The sequence below is a fragment of the Brienomyrus brachyistius genome, chromosome 12 (genome assembly GCF_023856365.1).
Source record: "Brienomyrus brachyistius isolate T26 chromosome 12, BBRACH_0.4, whole genome shotgun sequence".
Lineage (NCBI taxonomy): Eukaryota > Metazoa > Chordata > Actinopteri > Osteoglossiformes > Mormyridae > Brienomyrus > Brienomyrus brachyistius.
This window is the reverse complement of record NC_064544.1, coordinates 22,950,603-22,973,656: the sequence shown is the minus strand read 5'-3', so window position 1 is coordinate 22,973,656 and position 23,054 is coordinate 22,950,603. Positions and strand designations below refer to the sequence as shown.

The 23,054-nt window shown below is 45.9% G+C and overlaps 1 protein-coding gene across 3 annotated transcripts; it reads right to left on the bottom strand.

Moving 5' to 3' along the window:
• Positions 1 to 1,554: 1,554 nt before the first annotated feature.
• On the bottom strand, positions 1,555 to 21,617 carry stx18 (syntaxin 18). 3 transcript variants are annotated; one of them, XM_048971762.1, is made up of 11 exons: positions 21,389 to 21,617; positions 9,817 to 9,884; positions 8,682 to 8,797; positions 8,510 to 8,587; positions 4,504 to 4,570; positions 4,320 to 4,420; positions 3,758 to 3,849; positions 3,250 to 3,308; positions 2,545 to 2,614; positions 2,190 to 2,270; positions 1,555 to 2,067 (listed from the first exon to the last, which is right to left on the bottom strand). In XM_048971762.1, the coding sequence occupies exons 1-11, from the start codon at positions 21,539 to 21,541 to the stop codon at positions 1,972 to 1,974; spliced, it is 981 nt and encodes a 326-aa protein (XP_048827719.1). In that variant the 5' UTR covers positions 21,542 to 21,617; the 3' UTR covers positions 1,555 to 1,971. The 3 variants fall into 3 exon arrangements, with proteins under 3 accessions (XP_048827719.1, XP_048827720.1, XP_048827721.1); XM_048971763.1 differs by having other exon boundaries at positions 21,375 to 21,515; XM_048971764.1 differs by lacking the exon at positions 21,389 to 21,617 and adding an exon at positions 18,865 to 19,239.
• Between the last annotated feature and the right edge of the window lie 1,437 nt (positions 21,618 to 23,054).

Below are 23,054 nucleotides of genomic sequence, written 5' to 3'. Positions count from 1 at the left end.
TGAGAGTGATGTGCGTAGGCACCTTGCACACAACACCGTGCACATCAGCTGTGATGAGAGTGATGTGCATAGGCACCTTGCACACAACACCGTGCACATCAGCTGTGATGAGAGTGATGTGCGTAGGCACCTTGCACACAACACCGTGCACATCAGCTGTGATGAGAGTGATGTGCGTAGGCACCTTGCACACAACACCGTGCACATCAGCTGTGATGAGAGTAATGTGCGTAGGCACCTTGCACACAACACCGTGCACATCAGCTGTGATGAGAGTGATGTGCGTAGGCACCTTGCACACAACACCGTGCACATCAGCTGTGATGAGAGTGATGTGCGTAGGCACCTTGCACACAACACTGTGCACATCACCTGTACTATGGTGTGGTTTCTGTTATCACTTCTTATACCCCTAATTGCCCCTGGCTATGATTTCCTGCCACATATCTGTATATCTGTATCTGTGGATTCAACCAATTGCAAATTGAAAACATTGAGGGAAAAAAAATTACATAAAGCATGACACAAAACTTGAATTTTCTGCACACCAAGCAGTCGGCTGAATCCATGAGGATGATGTGTAGTTTTGGGTTTTGGTGAATGTTAACACAGTGTGCGTGAGAGAGACAATGAATTTATACATTCTTTCATTATATTTTCTAGATTTACTATGATGGCTGCACCTGTATTGAACGTGTACTTTTTCTTTTCATTATTCCCTTAACAAGAGTGTAACAGCTATTTATATATCATTTACATTGCATTATGTATTATACATAATATAGATTTGATTTAAAGTATATGGGAGGATTTGTTTGGCATCTGCAGGAGATCATGGAACCAATCCGCAGATGGGGGACCGACTGTATACTCTAGTGTGTCATGAGTACACGGAAAGAAGCCATTTTTCTCAACATGAAGCTTAGTCTGGTTCTGGACTGACTGTATGTATATGGGTGCAAACATCCCTTCTCACAAGGATGCAACTCACCACAAACACACCAACCAGCTGCACACTATGGCAATTTTCTGTTTCCTGCTGTTCAAACAGATGTTTTAATATCTTTCCTCACAAATTCACAGCTTTCCTTTTTTAAGTGACAGAATGAATCACACAATATTCTCCTCGATATCAAAGTAGCAGCCATGTGTGACTCCTACTCATTGCAATCTCACTAGCAGTCGCTTGGACTTCATGAGTCATGCTTTAATTATCTTCACCAAGGGCAGGTTATTGCATAGGCCATTCTAGGCTATAGTCCAGGACCCCGACAATCACTGAGATGAAAAATGAAACAGATAAATGAATTGGCGACACATGAGTGTCCAGGTTGATATCAGTCTAGGGCCCCCTGATTTTCAGGCTCGGTTACATCATGCTGACCCCACCCACAGTCAAATCCCAGCGTCTTCTCAAGATGATGACGAAGATGATGATAAAGACAACCTCCCAAATACTAACAGGGGCACGTCTTCCTGTCTCCCGAGTGTCAGTGGACAACCTAAATCTCGGAGTCTTCGAAGTGTTAAAAGACCAATCAATCAATCACTGAATAAATCAGACACATTTATTCCCAAAGTGTGAAGCGCTATGCCAGCCTGGCTGAACATTATTGAGAGGCTCCCCATGCAGCTCAGGTAAAAAGGACGTTACAGTTAACATGACACCATCAAGGCACCCTTTATGTAGAGTCAGTCATCCCCACGGACCGACAATCTCATCTTAGTGTGAAGCAGAGCATGGAATCAGAGACGAAATAACATAATACAGACTCCCTGATAGGTTATGCTTTTCCTGTAATGAAGAGGAGGAGGACAAGGAGAGGCCAGGACAGGAAAAGCCAAGATGTCAAGGACTAGACTTCCTTTATGGGTGGGTATGGTAAACAGAGTGGAGCTTCAACCAATGGCCTACTGTCGTGGCACCAGACTGCCAGGGCATCCATGTGCTGTGGTGCTGCTCATGATAGGCTAGCTGTCATACCAGTCCAGGAAGAGCAGTGAGAAGGAGCACATGACGAGGAAGAAGAGGATCCACACACGGAACCCGGCATTGTTCTTGATGGCCTGATGTGGAAGACATGCAACAGCTCATGCTTCTGTACATGGTGAAAACCCCACATAAATCGAGGAAGACAACACATGAGCGCAACACACAGTAATAGGACATTGAAGTGGTTGGGAATTACCTCTCTAATGTCCTCATTCCCTTCTTTGACATTTTCTGTGGCTCCTACAACAAGCTGGTGGATGTTATCTATCTCCGTTTCCTGGAGGAGGCAAAAGATACAGTGTGGAGTCAGATTTGGGGGGGGGGGGGGGGGGCTCTAATCCTCTGTGAGGGGGAACACCCACATTCGCACACATGGCCTAATCGCTATGGCTTTATGAATAAAACAGTCAAATCTCTGAGATGTCCACAGCGGTGTTTAATTACACCCTCTCTGCAGGTTTTGCTCTAAAGATGCATTTCTAATTTTAGCGCTGGCCATGAACCAGAGCCTACCACTGATTGGAGAGACTCAGCGGGTGGGAGGAGCTTACCTGCTGCAGGACCTTTTCAGCAAAAATCTCCTGGAGCCGAGAGATCTCCACCACTTTGCCCTCGATCTTTCTGCATTGGGTGGGGGTCGGGAGACATGTTAAATGGCTCCCAAGATACACTGCTAGAGCCAAGGCTAGTTCGTCTGTCCGTCTGTCTGTCCGACCGTCCGTCCATCCATTCTCTATACCTACTTGTCCTATGCAGAGTAGTAGGGGACTGGAGTCTATCAGGGAAATTATGGGCGGAAGACAGATAATAACCCTGGCTGGGGCACCACACCCATCGCCGGCCAGGGCTAGTCACCGTTTAATAAAGTGGTTGCCTTTAAGTGTGCGTCCAACCACGTCCCTTGATCTTGTGTAACCAGAGTCTAGTAAACTTCCACATTCAATATTTTCCTTTTGTAAAGAGGTAACTGAATTCTTCACTGCCATATTTCAGGCTCAGAAATCTCAACAACCCCTCCATCCTCTCCTCACGCCCTGCTTAACAGCGCTATCCATTTACTAGCCACTTGTAAACAGGTATCCTAGCAACAGGGGGCTATAAATAAGGCCGATGAAGCAAGCGTTGATGAAGGGAGTCACATGATTCGCAGGAAGCGGAGCTACTATCTCGCGGCACAGGAGAGCTCAAACACAGACATTTTAAACAACAGAGACAGTTCAATGTCATACGGAGGGGACCTTTAGTCCATAACCTACCTTACTTCATCCACCAGGTTGCTCATCTCGCTAACTAGTCTCTGGTTCTCCTGTTCAAACTGCAGGACAGATGTGGGGAATAGCAGATCAGTCAGACCAGAACAGTGTCACATGGGCACATAGAGGGGCAGGGAGGTGAAACACTGGGTATATCAAGTCTTACTCACATCAAAAGGGAATTTCATTTAATCAAATTAATTTATTCATTTAGCTGAAGCTTTTGTCTAAAGTGACTTGCAGTACCGGGAAGGGTTACGGTTTCTATGTACTCCACAACCTTTGCGTTGTTAGCACAATGCTCTACGTCTTAAGCTACTGGAGCATTCGCTATAATGCTTACAAGCTATGCTTTTCACAGAATTTAGGCTCATTTGGGAATGCTGAAGACAGGTGAGGCTACATCTACACTGAGAATGAGCGCGTTAGGTTGGGGATGGGGTTATGGGGGAACCTCACACCACCCACACGCAGGTGATGTATAAGATACGGGGAGTTTGAGTATACCCACCATCTGAATTTCCTCTGGTGACAACTCGTCCTCCACTTTGGCCTCCTCCCAGGTGCTGACACTGTCCTCCGCAACCTCTGACAATACCTTTTCTGCAACCAGAGTGACATGCGCACGGACCAGTCACACATCAGCTCTCTGCTGGCCTTTCATGTAGTTCTCTTCTGGATCCAATACTAATCCCGCTCTTAAAGGAAATCTTCTTACTATAATCTTCTTATTATAATCATATTGCAGATGCTCAGAAGCAGTCCCTAGTATTACCCTTTCCCATCCCCTGACTTTTAATAACTGAATCATATTTCCTGATATGATTCAGGTCCAGTGGAACAACATCAGGATCCCTACTGAAACTATAAATGAGATTCTCAAACTTATTTGTTAAAAACTCCCACCCATATATGCAAGAGTCAGTCAGGGACACAGAACCAGGTTCGTCATAAGCTCTTTAATAATTAGTGATCTTGGTATGTACTGTCTGCACTAAAGCATGAAGATAATGACACAAATCCCTGCTCAATGTCTTCCTCGAGTCTGCCCACCTTCTGCAGCTCCTACTCACCGCTGGTCTCCTCCATCGGCTCCTTCTCCTCCTCTGTCTTCTCTGTGACGGGGCTCTGCTGCATGCTGCTCCTGCTGTGCTGCTCGGGCTCCAAGCGTGATCTGCAGGGTGTCAACCACGTTCTTTAGTGCCCTCTGGGAAGAGAATACAGGATGGTGTCTGGAGGGATGCAGATGCTACTTACAGCCTCTTCCTGTCCACAACTCTCTTCACTCGGATTGCTCTCTGCTCTGAGTACAGCTTGCATATACCTGCAAACACGAGAATAACTCAAGATGGAAAAATCAAACAAAGAAAGAAACCAGAAAACTCCAGGACAGTCCGTGGTAACCACTGAGCAGTTACTCTGAGACTTGTTCATGTTGACTGGATTCCTCAGGGCACTGGAAGATGTTGAGGCCTTACATCCCATGATCCAGTGACCCAGTCATTAGACATACTTTTCATCAGTTTTACTTAAAGCTCTGTAAGAGTTTGGGTGTGGAGCGAATTGAGCTGGGAATGACAACTAAGAATATCCATAACGGGAGCTTTAACAATAGCTACAACTTAGAACCACTTTTGCATAAATACCCCACTGGCTAGACAGTGCAAGTAAATTATACACCATACCTCTCACACATAACCCCAGAATTCACTGAAATCACATAATGCTACCGTGGCCAAAATGAGTCACAACACATGGAGGCAACATGGAGCAAGCCCATCCAGATCTGAGTGAGCAGGTTTCAGGTGGCCACTGAAACGTAGCTCAGATTACATCCAAAATCGACAACAAAGAACTTGTCACCAGGCTTGAACATATGGAATGTCCCATCATAAGCTGCCGGCAGAGGCCCACGATGAGCATCATGTTACATAAACATATAATCCACACCCCACAAACAGAAAGGGATGTGGGACTGGGGCAAATGTTTTGGCACTATCCAGCAGGGCGAAATGTTACTGACTGGTGGACCACAGACAATTAATCGAAGACAGAAAACAGCAGGTCCCCTCAAGGCTTGTCTGTAGACCTATTCAGCTGAGAATGACCTTGGGAGCCATGCTGAAGCCCAGCAAGACCCACGGGAGCCTGTCTCTTCAGCCATCATTGCAGAGTCAAGCATGGAGCACAGCCTTCCAGGCCAATCAGTTTAATTAGCATTACTGGAAAAATAATGGAAGCTATAATCCAAGTGAAAATGGTAGATTACCTGGATTCAAATAACATTCTGAGGGATAGCCAATGTGGATTTAGGAGAGGAAGATCCTGTTTAACGAATTTACTTGAGTTCTTTGAGGAAGTTACAAGAGAAATTGATCACAAAAAGGCCTACAACGTGATCTACTTAGATTTCCAGAAGTTGTTGTCCCTCACAAACGGCTCTTGCTTAAGATCAAGGCTGCAGGGATTTTAGGAACTGTAGCAGCTTGGATCAAAAACTGGTTTCAAACTGCGTTCAAAGTGGGGTAACGCAGGGTTCAATTTTAGGACCACTATTGTTCCTAATTTACATTACTGATATTGACACCAATACGTACAGTAAACTGGTTAAATTTACAGACGACACCAAGGTGCATGCTGTAGCAGATATTGATCTAGCAGCACAGAGGCTACAACGGGATCTGAATTTAATTAATTTAACTGGGCTGATACCTGGCAGATGAAATTTAACATAGATAAATGTAAGGTAATGCATGCAGGGAGCAAAAATATAAAGTACAGATATTTTATGGGTTCCACTGAAATAAAGGTAGCTGATTACAAGAAAGATCTCAGTGTGTATGTTGAGGCTTCCATGTCCCACTCTTGCCAGTGTGGGGAAGCAATAAAAAAGGGCAATAGAATGTTGGGTTACATCTCTAGGTGTTTGGAGTTTAAGAATCACATTCTAAAACAGCCGCATTTCCGTGTATTCAAATTGCATTCGCATGGTAATTAGATGAACAGCGCAGTGGTGAAATGTGATCCAGACACATCCCTATCAGCACCATGGGGAGGGGGGGTGTGATGGCATTCCAAAGCTCATATATGCGAGTTCCCCGGTAAACTTTAAAGACAGTGGGGAAGCTTTGATGGTCCTGTTGATAACCATCAGGAGGTGAGAAACCCAGTGAGAGTTGGGAAGGGGCCCCACCAGGTCCACATGTACCTGGTTGGAATGTCATTCAAGCACATTGAATGGTGCCAAATGTGCTGTGACATGCTGCTGCAGCTTTGCTTGCTGACAGACCATGCAGACACTGCCAGAAGTCCACCTGTCTATCTGGACACCATGCCAGACAATCTTGGATGGCACTAACTGCAGCGATTCCCTCATGCCCGAATGAGAAAGGCCACACTAACACAGTGACAAACAGGCACTCATGCCAGCCCGCCGAGACAATAGACTAAGGATGACCCATCAAGATGTCACAGCGGTGTGATACCCACATTCCTTAAAAGAACATCTTTAAACTCAGACCTGTCACAAGTCAGAGACTTGATCAGCCACCATTTGTGCATAGTTGATGCCAAAATGGATGGAACCAGCCACAGAACGCATGAAACAGGCAGCTACCTAGTTATACTGGATATCTGCTGTGAATGGAGACAAAGGATAGACGACACTATTGGCAGGCAGATCAGTTTTAGCTATGGCAAAGGTCAATGGCTTATGGTCAACAAAGGTGGTGAAAGGATGACCCTCCAGAAAAAAATGAAAATGATGCACAGCCTGAAACAGACTAAAGAGCTTGTGGTTAAACGTGCTACACTTTGTGGCTGCTTTACCATTGAGGGAATCATAAAGTAGAAGCATAAGCTGAGCAACCTGCAAAATCGATGGTAAAAGTTGTAGGACTGCAGTGCCCAAAAACTTCTGTAGCACACTGCCCATGACAGGGTATGGTAACACTTATGGCTTCTACCTTAGTGGACAGATGGATGCACCACCCATATGGAGCCCAAAGGGGGGATCCTGTTTTTCCGACTAGAGGGGTAGAAAAATCCTGAATGTGAGGAACTAGGTAGTGGTCATGGACTGTGGCATCAAGATGATGATGGACAGTTCGACTGTAGTTATAAGATGCCTGGAAATAATGGATGTGAAAGTGGCCTTAGGCAGGTCTCTCAACTCAGTGAGGAGATGCAAAAAGCTGTCTGAAGAGGTGATGATGCTTGCTAACTTCTAAGAATCAGCCCCACTGCACAAGCATGGAAGTGAACGGAAAGTCTCTGTACTGATGAGACCCAGTTCTTAACATCCACCAGGAGGATGGTAATGCAGAGGAAGTCCACCCCGAAAATGGGAGTACACTGCTTTGCCACAATGATGCTCCATTAATCCTCTGAAATATGATGCAAAAGATGCTGAAAATCTTAACAGAACTGACATGAGCCTGTTGCCATGTGCCCCACCCTCGACCAAATCCACAGCAGATATGAACACTCACTCGAGTGTCCTTGTCACATAGGAAATGACACCCAATGTCAGAATTCTTGATGACCAGTAAGCTGCCTGAATGGCTGTCCTGTTTCCCAGCTCCTTGAAATGGCTGGGTAAGCAGCATCTCCTAACTTGGGGGATGAAACACGCATGGTAAAAACACAAGAACAGCAACTTGCTGTGCCTCCCCGCCATGAGCGCAACTCTGCAGATACTCTGCCTGACTGAAAGAACTTTCTCTGCCACCCTAGCCAGGTCTCACAAATCCTGAAGAGAAAACAAGGCTGGTGATTGTCAAAAAAAGACAGTATGTGATCCATCAGCTCTGACGGTTCTCAGTCATCCAAACCTAGAAAAGATAGTCACTTGCATTCCGGTTTGGTGCTGGACAATTCAAAGAATTGTAACAGAAGTATTTTCAAAGACCCATACAGGTTATGAGCAGGGGCTTCTGAAGGAGACTCAAATCCATGGCTGAACAACAGCACAGTAATATATTGTAGCTTCACCCTAATTCTCCGGACCACAAACTAAGCCTTGTTTTGTACAAACCAGACCACAGCATTGCAGCACCAAAAGTTGACAATGAGGGTGCTCGTGACCATGTTGTGCACGCAGCTAGAAACACTTTAGAAACATCCAAAGAGTTCACCAGGGTACAATAACCACTATAGCCTAAATGTCACCAGAACAAGCAATGACAACCAAGACCACACCCCAAGCCCTTCAATCCCCTGCAGGAGGCCATAGTTCAAGCGCTAAAGGGAAGTGCTCACCCACCTTTCAGGTACTCCTCAATCAGGTTCAGAATGGCTCCCCTGTGTTCCTTCACCTGGGTGGAGATGACGTTCTTCTCAGCTGTGGGCCACAGACACATGCAGACATAATGTGAGCTCCTCTCTATGAGAACATGCATGGGGCTTTAACAGCGAGGTAGGGCGCGCACACTCACCCTCTGCTCGGAGCTGCTTGATAGCGTCCGAGCACGTCCGCATGAAGATCTGCGCGTCCTGGTCGATCTGGTCCCGCTCTGTGTCCGTCATCCGTGACACACTGGAGGAGACGAGGCTGCAGAGCAACAGTTATAACCACAGTAGAGCTGAGCAGGGAGATGGAGTAAAATTTCTACTTAGACATGTGTTTTAAGCCTAGTTCATACTTGTCCACATGATGTTATGGTCCGTACACGGTCGTGCCCACTGACACTGACAATTTGGCACATGTGTACTGCAATGATATTCCACCAGACCAACAGACTATCAGTTCCTTGCACAATTACAGTCTAAATGTACTGGCATGCAAAAAGTCCACTTAGACCCAAAATCTGGGCTGTACAAGCTCAGTTCGTGGGGATACCTCTCATAAAAAAAAAATATATAACATGCACTGTGTGGGGACCATAATAGCATGCAGTCTAGTGAAGTAAGAATTAGGCTTTAGAAATGAGGACATACGGGAGTCTGTCTCCCTCTAGTGGTATTAGGAATAACTGCATAACCCTATCTTTGCTTCTGGAGTTCGAATTTGTCTTGTATTGTTAAGCGAGTGGCAAGATATATAAGCTATCTGTAGTGATAAAAATGGCTCATGCTTTGTCAAACAAGTTAGAACAAATATGTTATGACCAGTCCTCATCAGATGGAATAAACAAACATTTAACACAACACAAAAAAGCCACTGACCATAGAAAACCCTGCCAGGACTTTGAAGTTCTTCGAAGATGAAGAGCTATTACAACACCCTTGAAGAAATGCGAGATAAAAGGCCATCCTCTAATGAGAGCTAATCTCCAGCTTGCCACAGGCTGCACTCGCCTTAGGGGAGATTCCTACCCGACAGAATAAGGGTGCTCTAAGCTCAATTAAGCCATGTAGAGGCCTTCATGATTTAAGACTCCTGTCATTCGCGAGCCGTCTCGGCAAGGCACACGAGGCACATCCAAAGAGGGTCTCAGACAGGATGCCAGGGGCTCAGAATTTGCATTGATTCTTCTGCACAACTGGGCTAAGACTTCATAAGCCCCCCAACCACCAGTCCCTTTAGTGCAGTAGCTCTGGAACCCTTAGTGTTAGAACAGCAGACCGTACCTGTCGGCGTTCACATAATCCTTCCTGTGCTGCAACAGGAAGTCCTTCAGCTTTGTGATGTTGGAGATCTGGGAAAGAGGAGATCAAGGGGACGGTCAAGGCCCAGAGCATTCGACTTACAAATCTCACCCTACCAAACTGCAGTCCTACAGGATGAATACCGCCCCCACCAGCCTCTTAGCCAGGAGGCCACGTCTTCAATGGGCTCTTTCTGCAGCTCGAGGCTATTTGTCAGCTAATCTGACATAATCACACGCTAATACTCATAATGAGACTAGCTATTAAAAATGGACACCGCGTTTCATCCTGGGTACAGCTAAACAAACAACTGATGCCTCATCCGGGAACTATTCCACATGACGTACAGCGGATTGAAAGCTTACGCACGGCACGCTGAAGTGCGGTGTGGCGGTTTAGCGAAATCTGGCAATGGAAACTCTGTGTATATGTGTGTGTCTGTGTTGGGGGGAAGAGGTAAAATAAACAGTAAGGAGGGTTTCATGATGGGATGGTATGGTGGCTCGAACGAAACCGGGGCCGATTAAAGCTGAACATGTATTTTGGGCTCAGTGGCTTGGTCACAGGAAGCATCCGGCATGCCGGTGTTTACTTATGTAATTTGGCGCGTGCCACCTTATACCTCCAGGGGGAGATGTTTGCATGGTGTGAGAACAAACAATCAAAAACCAGCAGAAATCACATCACAATGAGCCAGTCTGTGGCCTAGGATGGCTGGGAATATTTTTAGTCAGGAACAAGCCCACCCCCCCCACCCTTAATTACAGTAATTACTAAATTACTGGAGCTGTAAGGCTGTAACCAGGGTCTCCTAACTGCACACATATTTCTCAGACTGTGGGAATGGCAGAGGTGTCCATGATGATGGCGGCAACTGGCGGACCCTATTGCCAACACCACCCTCAGACTGGACGGGGGGAAGTTTAACGGAACAGGCTGAGTACCGCAGCCTGGCAGCATCAAAACAGGCCAGTATGCAATACTGAAGCATCCGGACTTCAGTAAAGAGCTGAAAGACACTGGAGGGCACTAGTGCTGACGAAAGGGGCCTGGCTGGGTGGCCTCCTTCAGGAACAGAGCCGGGGGCAGACTGATCAGGGACTGACCCAACACGACGTCCAGGCTGAGGAAGAACCACTAAGGGAAACAATCGGCTAATACTAAACTTTCAGATAAAGGGCAGAGATTTATTAGAATTCACATCCACCTACCATAGATTACTACTAAACTCAATCACTAACCCTCTTGTTTTTAGTTGAGCTAACTGTGCCCAGATCATCCCTATTCAACTTACTTCAGCCTCCAGACTGCAAGACAGTCCTCGTCCAGCAGATGGTGCTACGTTCCCAGCATTGGTTCCCCGGGCCCTGTGAAGGGGAGCCGATCTACCTCCTGTGGGTATACATTTAGGCTCAGATTCCCACTGCTGCCAAGAGGGCTTTGTATGAGGTCACTGGGATCAATTGCTCTTGTAATTTAACACCCTAAAGAGCAAGTAATACCCAAACAATGAGGTAGGGGTGGCCTTGTGCACATGAGGAGGGGTTTGTGGAAGGGTGCATGGGGTGGGGTCTGGGACTGTAGGAGACAGTCAGCCTGGCTACATCTAATCTCATCATCTGCACCCCGCCAAACCCCCTTTACCTTTTCACTTTCTGTTTCAGATCAGCAAATCATGCATAAACAAAATGGCAGGAAGTCAAAGCCTTTGGGGATGGTGGTGGGGGGGGGGGGAGTGAGGGCAGTTATTATTATGAAAATAAAAGGAATAGAATTAGATGAAGGCTTTTAAAGCCCAGCCTGGCAACCTGGCTATCAGGAGCATTTTTGGGAGAACAGGTAATTCAAAGGCTCTGATAAGGATCGTAAGAGCAGAGTTTCAGTAATAAGGCACGGCTCTGAGAGACGCTTTTAGAGTCCTGATGTCCCACCCCCCCTTCTCTCTACCTGAGCCGGACTCGCCTGTCTGAAGCAGCCTATCAAGCGGGTTTCCACCGCCAACTCCGCTGTTCGGGGTGACTGTTTTCACGCCTAATGTGCAATCATGTTCAGTTTGGGGGTGGCGTGACGTGGGGGGGGGAAATGTCAATATACCATTCGAAGCCACATAAACCTCTCACACGGAGAGTGTGCAACACCATAATTCACTGACTGTAAAACCTGAGTTATTAATGCCAGACTGCAGAGGCTTTCAGCACAGTGGAAATGCATTCCGCATGCAGAAGGACGGACTCTGTACTGAGGGTTACCCACACTGTCTGCAGCTGAATATATGCTGGGGGAGGGCACACATATATCACCTTCGGTAATCAACGCGGTGGGGACAGCTACATTAAATTATACTCCAGTAAGAGTTTTCATGTTTCCCGGATCACAAGAAAGTGATGTGGGTTTGGGGGGGGGGGGGGGGGGGGGGGGGGCGGAGAGAAAGGCTGAGGGAGCTGCATGGAGCCGTAATGAAAGCCGGAGCCGCGTGCTTGTGACCGGGGGGGGGTTAGGGGGGGGCAGTGCGGATGGGGCTCTTAGGCTTAATGCGGTACATAAACTGCAATATTAACCTCACAGTGGAAACACATTCCTCTGTGTCCTTCTCATGCGGACAGAATCAGACAGGCGTGCGCTTTCTGAGCGACGCGGGTCTCAATTCTGAACCTGACTTAACGTTCTGCTGCAGAGAGAATGTCTGAAAAATAAAACCAGGTCGACCCCCCCCCCAGACATCCTGTTTATCATCTCATCCTGATCTTCAGTCACACACTATAAAAGGAAGTGCATTTTCCCTAAACCTCTCGCTGAAGGTTAGCATTTCACTTCCCCTCTTCAGAAAATTTATTTTTACCAAAAATAACCTTCAATACACAACAGAGGAAGAGGACAGAGATGTAAAAAGACATGTTATACCTTCCAGAAGGAGCCAGCTGAAGGAGTAAGAATGAAGAGAGAGCAGTGAGGCCTGCAAAGCACCTGCAGCACTGGGGTTTCATCTCAACATCTCCACTGACAAAATGACTACATATTACCAGGCAGTTATTTAACATATCCGTTGACAAAACGTCATACGCTCCTTGCACTAACTGACATTAATGTTATCTAGTTAAGATAATGGAAATACTTTAATGGTGGTATTGAATGTCCCACGCTATGTTTAAAAGGCACACTTCAAAAGAAGCGTCCATGTTTCCCATTACGGTCTCCAGAACTTGGAAGCTGACTCATCTCTGTGAGGATCAGGAAGGCTCTTGCAGGGAAGAGTAGCCATGATGTGCAGCTGGAACTCTGACAGCTGGAACCGGAAAATCACACAACTGCATGGCTGAAGGCCTGGTGTCCTACACAGCTGCCTCACTGCTAAATGGTCTCTCCCATCCCTGTGCAACTCACGGCTGAGGACATTTATGAGCCCTTGGGCTTCATCAACCAAGTCCATCGTTATCAAGAGCTCACTGCGAACAGTCCAGGCACAATTCTGGAGGTTCCGAGGAGCAAGAATCCTCAGGGGAGCAGACAGGCTCTACTGCAGGTCACTCCAGCTGTGAGTTATACCCACGTCGAGTGGCGTGATGAAAAGCAGACGCTTCTTACATGGAGAACCCGGTAGCAACAAAATGTCAGAGATCACTGACATGGCAGCAATGCCTCTGCTGCCCCCTTTTGATCATTTACCATAACGAACCTGCTTACAGTGCGTTTGGAAATTATGCTTACTCTCAGCAGACTAAAAGTGCAGTCAAATGCAGTGGTGAGGCCCCTGCTCTCATGGCTACAGAACTGCATCCATCTTAATAAAACGCTTATCATGCTTCATTAATTCAGGCTGTTTCCCGGCGTGCTAAAGAATGGAAAATAACGCTGCCAAGCTAACGATCGGCTCTTAATTAACTGGAAAGGGAAACTGAATAGAGTGCATATGGCTTAAGGTTAGTTCATACTTCACTTTTCCATGTGCACTTTTGGGCTGTGGATGTAAGGAATCTTCTGTTCATACAACATTTGTCGGTGGCGGTCAGTGATATTCTACCAGAAGGGATATTTTACCAGACCAGCAAAGGGCAGATCTATTGCAACAAACTCAGGTAAAAGCAATGCAGTGAAATCGGTCAACTTTTTATGAAGTTTAAAGTTGTTTGAATGGTATTAATGCAGCATACTGTGGCATTTTCAAATCCAAAATTCTTATGACAAGACAAGCCAGTGACCCCCCCCCCACAACGTTGAATTTCATCACCAAGATTTCAAAATGCCGTTGAAAATAAACACTATAAAATAAATAAACACTAGTTGCTGTTGAAAATACATAATGGCCGGACAGTATAAATGATCAGGACATTAACATTTAGATATGTGGATACCTCCTCACCTACAATAATTCTTCTTCTATTCTTTCTTGTTTGATGTTTGCTGTGTGAAAGTCAGTGCTGATACCTACAGCAAACACCTAGTCAATTTCCTTGCATATGTGAAAAGTGAAGCATGAACTGGCTTTTAAGGTGGTGTGTCTTTTATCACTGGTGTATCTGATGGGCTGTATGGATAACTTGCTCCTCCAGACCAGAGGTGGGCGCCGTTATCTCATCCCCAGAGCCCTAATTCAGCCAGGCTGGAATTTTAAGCTCCCATTGCATGATGGTTAGAGGCTACTCCATCCCACAGCTGACTAAAAGTGCTGATTTATGGACAGCTGATGATAACAAGAGTGGATGATAGCAAACCAAAAATGAATAAAATAAGAAGAAAACCAGATGAAAACAACAAAAAAATTTAACGTTGTAAAAATCCTAGGTCGGAGACACATGCATATGAATATTAGACATTTTTTTGTGTCACTGGATTTCATCACCCCATCACAGACGTGCTAAACTCACAACCTAAACAGGTTTTAACAGTTTTATTTCACAAAAAACTAATCCAAGGGATATAGGGTGAGAAAGCAGCGGGTCAGTTTAATGGGGGTGGATCCATCCGTTCATTTTCCATGCTTGCTTGTCCTATGCAGTTTTAAGAAAATAAAGCCAATAAATCCATCCCATCCAGGGATAAACCTAAGCCGATGCTGCCTGGGATAGACTCTAGCCCCCACCCCAGCCCTACCTTGTCCAAGATGGATGAAAACCGGATAATGTAATCTTTCTTAGTCTGATCTGTTGACGGTTACACTACCCTCATCAGACTGGAACTGACCTGGCATGACATCACTTAGGTGTCTGTAAATGCCAGCTTCTCATACCAATGCAGAATACCTTCCAGCCAAGTGGTTCTCACAATGTCAGTTTACGTCCCTCTTCTCCCTACAGACCCAGCGGAGATGGAGTCTGGCGGAAAATAAGTATTTCCAAAGATGCCCTCAAGAGGGCCTGTGAACAGCACCCAGCGTCTAATTAAGACAAGATATCATTAACAGCTTAGCCATGCCAGAAGAAGCAGCGGAAATCCCATGAAGCGCGTGAGAGCCCAGCGAGCCACTACTCCTCACAGCGGCGGAGGACAGGCATCCATCCAAAGCATCAGTAGGATCTGAAGGCCCGCCAGCCTCCTTCCCCAGCGCCACGCTTGGTGCCGAGGGAAAGGGGCACCCCAGGTCCCAGTCGCCCTCCTTCCCAAGTGCCACGATTGGTGACGAAGGAAAGGGGCACTCCGAGTCTCAGTCACCCTCCTTCCCAAGTGCCACGATTGGTGCCGAGAGATAGGGGCACTCCGGGTCTCAGTCACCCTCCTTCCCCAGTGCCGCGCTTGGTGCTGAGAGATAGGGGCACTCTGGGTCCCAGTCGCCCTCCTTCCCCAGTGCCGCGCTTGGTGCAGAGAGAAAGGGGCACTCCGGGTCCCAGTCGCCCTCCTTCCCCAGTGCCGCGCTTGGTGCAGAGAGAAAGGGGCACTCCGGGTGCCAGTCGCCCTCCTTCCCAAGTGTCACGATTGGTGCAGAGAGAAAGGGGCACTCCGGGTGCCAGTCACCCTCCTTCCCCAGTGCCACGCTTGATGCCGAGGGAAAGGGGCACTCCGGGTGCCAGTAGTTGGCCTCCGCACTGGGACACAGCTCTCTGGGGCACATTCATGTATCTCGCAGGAGATGGGTGGCCCACAGATACAACTGCCTGTTTGTGTGTTCTTATTGGTCAAGTGGCACACCCCCCCGGCAACTTCCTCAATTGGTGGGGGCTCCATTGCTGGTAAGAGCTCTAGGGATCCTGACTGGGAAAGACTGTAGGAAACCTGAATATTCTAGGGGCATGTAAATTAACTCCAAGACTCTAAGAACCTAAGGAAATCTAAACTTCTCAGGAGTATTTATACAGCAAATATGTCCTTTTAATCTCACAGGTACAGGTTTTGAATAGGTTTTATATAGGAAATACATACACTTCTCATATACCCGTCCAAAGTGCCACAAATGACATGAGTATGTCCTGGTCAAGGATCCAGGCTCCTGTACAGAAATGTATGGTGCTTTCATTGCCTGTAGGGGGCATTATAAATCAAAGTGCTTCTAAGATAAAAACAGCAAACAGATAAACTGATAAAAAAGACACAAATACCTAAATTATCAGGCACCAGCACCCAAAACCCATTAAGATAGGCATTTCCAGCACAACAGTGAGAGTTTTACAGGGTCAGCAGGGGGTGCCAGTGGGCATCCGTCTAAAGGCCTCGATGGAAAAACGCTTCGGTTACATCTCCTATAAAGACTCCTGCACTGCGTGGCCAAGCCTGGCCATTTTCCTGGTTTAATAAAAGAAAGTCCATGTCAGCTCATTCTCAAACGTATGGGGTTTGCAATCCACTGCTTGAGCAGCAGACTGCTTTGAAAAGGAGCCCTTGCTAACGAGACAGTTTCAAGGCACGGATCTTTCTGTTTAAACCTGATTGAGAGGTACCTGAAGTCGAGAGTGCTGTCAATAATCAGTCACTGGAAAACACTGTTAAATATCCCATTTTTCACTTCAGAGAGCAAACATATATGAAGTGAGGATGAGAGACAGCTTACAAAACAGGAACACTCGACATTTTAGACTGCGGTCAATTTGCGGTACAGACACAAGCCTTAAACTAACTGTGCTGCACGGTCTCCGGTCTTTAGGTAGAGTCAGGCTGTAATTACTGGATTGGACACAGATGGACAGCACACATACTTCAGGAAAACGGTGGAGATGGTGCTGCTCAGATTTGGCAGCATGGTGAGGTCACCGTGTTCACAATTCTTTCATCTGTTTAATGGTTTTTGAATCCCCCAGAGAGGAACCAGTCCAGGTAACTGCGCTATTTGAAGCAATTTGGGGCAATTGTACCCCACCTTTAAGCATTAAGAGCGGCGGGAAGCAAGTAACGTGGCTGAGAAAATGAGAATAATGTCCATAATGGGGCAGAGCCCTGAGTGGCCACTGAAGTCGATGTGATCTGTAAGAGCTTCGGCCAGCGCTCAGACAGAGGACAGCCTGCTGTGATTTCAGCCTGGCAAGACAGCAATTCCCGTGCCTCTTCTCCTCATGGGGCCCAGTGTCTGAAAGGGTTATTCCTAAGGACATTGAGAACCAAGCCAGGGCGATGATGCAAGTCATGCTAGCTGAGACATAGAGGATCACCCTTCACTGGGTCTGTGACCCAAACGGGGCCAGCTGAGATACAGAGGATCACCCTTCACTGGGCCTGTGACCCAAATGGGGCCAGCTGAGATACAGAGAATCACCCTTCACTGGGTCTGTGACCCAAACGGGGCCAGCTGAGATACAGAGGATTACCCTTCATTGGGTCTGTGACCCAAACCGGGCCAGCTGAGATACAGAGGATCACCCTTCACTGGGCCAGTGACCCAAACCGGGCCAGCTGAGATACAGAGGATCACCCTTCACTGAGCCAGTGACCTAAACCGGGCCAGCTGAGATACTGGGGATCACCCTTCATTGGGCCTGTGACCAAAACCGGCCAGCTGAGATACTGGGGATCACCCTTCACTGGGCCAGTGACCCAAACCGGGCCAGCTGAGATACAGGGGTTCACCCTTCACTGGGCCAGTGACCCAAACCGGGCCAGCTGAGATACAGGGGTTCACCCTTCACTGGGCCAGTGACCCAAACCGGGCCAGCTGAGATACAGGGGTTCACCCTTCACTGGGCCAGTGACCCAAACCAGGCCAGCTGAGATACAGGGGTTCACCCTTCATTCAGCTTGTTTAGAGACCAACCCTGCGTGACCACTGGTCTTTTAAATGTAACCAAACAGCACTGGGCAGCTTGTTTGGGAAACACCACCAATTCTAACTTGAAGAATAACCTATTCTTGATCCCTTTATTTCCTCTACATCTAAAACATTTCATCCAATAAGTTTTTCATGACAGATTCAACACACTTATAAAGTCCTTAAGAAGTCCGGCTTTGTAGAAGCCTTTTAGTTCAATTACCCACCACAGCTCCATGGGGTCTTCAATCAGCACCAAGTGCTTCTCAGAATCTCCTGATGGGAACGACAAGCCTGTGCACCACAGCTGGAAGTGAGGCTCCTGCAGGAACCTCACAAACAGGCTCCGCTTAAAAATCAGGAAGGCAGTGAAAACCCGAAAGTCAGCAGAATGTGAAAACTCTGCTACCCAGAGCAGCGACAGCTAGCAAAGGGCACCGGGCCCGCATGGTGACTCCACCACCCTCATATTCAACATCAACTACCTGATTGGGAACAGACGAAACCCCACCATCTGTAATCTAACAGGCCATACATATTTCCACAGGCCAACAGAAATGCTACAAGACCAAATGGGCCAGTCTGCTCTTCTAGAGCTCAAGAGAGAGCCAATACATTGGGCCAATAATCCATGGACATGGATAAATTAATGTATTCACAGTTTAGGAAAAATAAGTACCCAGGAGACGGAGCGGCATGCACATTTTGGCCAGCGCGCTGTGAAAATTGCGTTCTCTCGGTTTGGGGAATGCAAAGAAAATACCACCAAGCTGCCAGTGATTCCTATTCACAGTTACTAGACCCACCAACCCCCCTCCCACCCCCCGCCGATCAGCTCTGATGTTCGACATGAGAGGGCACCTCACCGCAGGATAAAGCACGCATTGAAGCGGAGATCAGAGAGGCGGGGGCTGCGTCGCACGCCGGGACAGTCGGAGCACCTTCACTTCTCATTAGCAAAGCTGGCTTTCAGGTCAGCGATGCACCATGTGATGTTTCCATGAGGACTCACATTTAAATGGAAAAAAAAAACATATTATATTCTATTTGTTTTCCTTCGTTCTTTTTTTAATCAATATCTTTGACTGTCACTGAGGGAGGAAAGCAATACAAGTCTTAAAAGGCTCTCACATCTGTTGAGCATTATGAGCGAACCGTCAACATTGATGCAGGAGACCTAATTGAATATTTTTTCTGTTTTGATCTTCTACCTTTAATCACGGACTCTGGAGAGGATCGGTTTTCCCAAAGAAACGGTTAAAAGCTGAAAAAAAAATGTTATTGCAGCAAGTTTATGAAATCATACTTTTGAAAGGGACTCTCCAAAAAATGTTTCATGAGTGCTCTCTCCACACACACAGACACACACAAGTTGGTCTTCAAATCTAAATGGGGACCGTCCATTCATTTCTATGGGAATACCCCTAATCCCAATCATGACACCCTTAACCCCACACAGCCGTAACCTTAACCATAAGTAACCAACCAAAATACAAGACTTTTAGTACTTTTACTTTTTTGATTGCATCCGCGGATTTTTATAAAATTGAAGTTATCCAAATGGGGACCTGAAGAAGTGTCCCCAAAAGTAAGAAGCTTCAGATTATACCGCACTTTGGGGACATTTTGGTCCCCGAATGTGATCTTTGCAATCCCCACCCCCACCCCCACACACACACACACACACACACACACACACAAACCCAGAAACCACAGCCAGACATTCCAAGGACAATTTCAGTTTCCAAAGTTAGCACTTCCGCAGTCCCAGTCCCAAGGAGTGACGAGCAGCTTGACCTGCCACAAGCAGCCACAACACCCATCAGGGGCTCAGCTTCTTTTGTCAAACTAAACCTAATTCCCGACTTTGTTGACAATGGCTCAGTATGGGTAAAACTGTTAAACAGGTCATTACTGACACGCGAACTGGGGAGCAGGGCATCTGGTGGGCAAATGTGCCTGGACAGGGCTGCTATCGATTGATTTATTATTTTAGAAGTCACACACACAGTCCCATGACAGCTATTTCAACACTTTATGTTTGCCCTACTGTATGAGCCATTAAAGCCAGTATTTGGCACTAACTACCAGCAAGTGTGTTTTATATCAACTATATGAAATATATGTAAACAATATGTTAAAACAACAACAACAAGAATATTTAACATGTTCATATAAAATGGCTATTGTCACTCAGATAAAGTAATGCTATACAGCCAATGGGCTCTCTGTGACTCAGGCACAATAATGCTGTACAGCCAACGGGCTCCCTGTGACTCAGGCACAATAATGATGTACAGCGAATGGGCTCTCTGTGACTCGGGTACAATAATGCTGTACAGCCAACGTTCTCTGTGACTCAGGCACAATAATGCTGTACAGCCAACATGCTCTCTGTGTCCCAGTCAGACTACAGGCTGATTTATACCTGTGTTGAGCCTATGCCTGAGTGTTTTGTATAACTGCTGCTACGATGCCTAGAGTGGGTTATTTAATGCTAGATATAAATAGCGGTTCAGTTTCAATCAGCAATATAAATACACCAGGGATGTACGCTTTGTTCATCCCCATCAAGAAAAAAAAGGATGCTTCCAAGTGAACCAATCAAGTTGTTAGCCAGTTACTGGTATCAGCAATACTAAGCAAAAATAAACCGATTATCAAATAAACGCCCGAAAAAGGTGGCAAAACAGAGAGAATTTAAAAACAAAAGGATTACAATTTGGGTACTCACGCCTCTAACATAACCTCCGCTCTCTGTCTGTCTGTGTGTGTGTGTGTGTGTGTGTGTGTGTGTGTGTGTGTGTGTGTGTGTGTGTGTGTGTGTGTGTGTGTGTGGAGTTCTCATATTCTCACTGTGTCAGGTGAGTCAAGTTCACCGGCATGAGTGACAACGGCCACACTTCACTGGAGAGAACATCATCACTGCTGCACCCTGTCATTTCTCTTAAGTCCCTTTTACCTTAAAAGACTGTTGGCTTAGTGGACAACATCAGAGCATCTTCACAATCTTGTCTATCGCCTGACCGGACCTCGGATTTTGCTGAAGCACATCCAAAACTTTGCAGAGGTGCAATCTTACGTGGCCAGGCGCCATGTTGGCTCTATTCTGGAGCCACAATGGTCGGCCGATCGGCGTGTTTCAAAAAGGCGCTCCTGAACACCGCAATAAGCAGTATAAACAGGGAAGAGAGTAACCAGGGCTAACGTACTCTACATGCCCAAGACAACCATACGTGGCCACGTCAAAGACGTAGTTATCGCTAGTAAGCTGTACATTTATTTTAGTTAATTTATTTACCAAGTTCATGTTTAACAGGTATATAAAACTGTGATATACGAGCTGCAGAAGCCGGTTTTGCCATATTTTACTTACTTGCAGATACTCACCACCTCTTTCGCCCTGGTTGAGAAGCCATTCTTCGGTCTGCTCTTCTTCAATATTTCGTCTTTCGCGGAATCAAATCCAACTCCTATAGCTTTATTTCGCGTTTTGACCGTTTTTACACTGGCTTTGAACAATAATGTAATGTCAGCTGCCATTTCTGACAGGGGGACACTTCCCTTTGATGCTCTAGCCACGGTTTACTGTCGACATCGACACGTCATCTGTGTCTCGTCATCTTTACGCGACGTGTTTTGGTTCGCCACGTGGAATGGCTTGGTACTGCACAATTTTCTTTTCACGTCTCAAGGCAGTGTTTTATACTTTGTCTTTCTATTGACTTTGTCTTTCTATTGAGTATGTGCTGTTGGTGAATATAAAGGACTGTGTTCCCGTGTTCGTAATTTAATCAAGGTGGTATTTCCTTTTCCTTCTCCACAAACCACTGGGCAGAATTTCTGTACTCTACTATCTTCACGATCGATACAGGCCTAAAAAGTCAAAGGAAAAAGGAGGGTAGCGGAGGCAGGGCGCAAAAAAGGCGTTAAAGCAATGTAAATATGCATTAAGAAAATATTCTGATTGTAGAAAGCAAATGTCAACATGAAACAAAGCGACATCGGTCCCAAAAAAGAGGACAAGTCCAGGGAAAAGAGGACATATGGTGACCCTAGAGGAATAAACAGGCATAAAATCATTTTGTTAGTTTGGCACTCGAATAATTCTCCTCTCACAGCTGGTTCCATGCCCGATGAGCAGTACCTAACCCACGTTATTTCAGTCCTCCACAATTGGGGGTTTTGCTTTAAGTGCTACCAAGGTAACCCATAGCAGAAATTAGTATATTTGAAGTTCATGTTATTAAGTATGCTTGAGTATAAGTATAGTAAGTATACTACGGACCATGTACTTGTACTAGAAAGTATACCAATTTAATACTTTGGACTAAATTCGAACATTTTTAAGTTTATAAAAGTATACTTTAAGTATACAAGTACACTCATCTATATACTACTAGTGTACTAGCTATATACTTCTAGTCCACATTTTAGTTAATTGAAGTACAGTCGAAGTATACTTTTATGAACTTAGAATTACTAAAACTAAAAAAAAAATATATTTTTGCTATTTTACTAGTTCAGTTGTTGTTATACTTTAAATATACTTGTAAATGGACTGCATTTGATAGTGCATTTCTACTCCTACAAGTACTCAAAGCATTTTACAATACATGCCTCATATTCACCTATCCACACACCGGTGGAGGAGGCTGTCTGCACACTGGAAGCAATTTGGGGTTCAGTGTCTTGCTCAAGGACACTTTGATGGGGTCAAAAGGAACCAAGGCTTAAACCTGCAACCCTCTGGTTGCCAAATAATAGCACTACCTCCTGCACCACCATCCCACTCCTTGTAAGTTTGCTTAGCACATTACTTGTAGCATACTATGTATATACTTGAAATATACTTCTTAAAGCATTCTTAAATTTAACTCATACTGTATGTACGCTAGACTGCAATCTATTTACAAAATCACCAGACAGAATGTTGAGAAGTAAAGTACACCAAAGTATAAGCTTTATTATTAAAGTATAAGTGTAAGTATTAATGCACTTCGTCTTAGTCTTATACTGTACTTCACTATACTGTTCTTAAGTATATAAAATATAG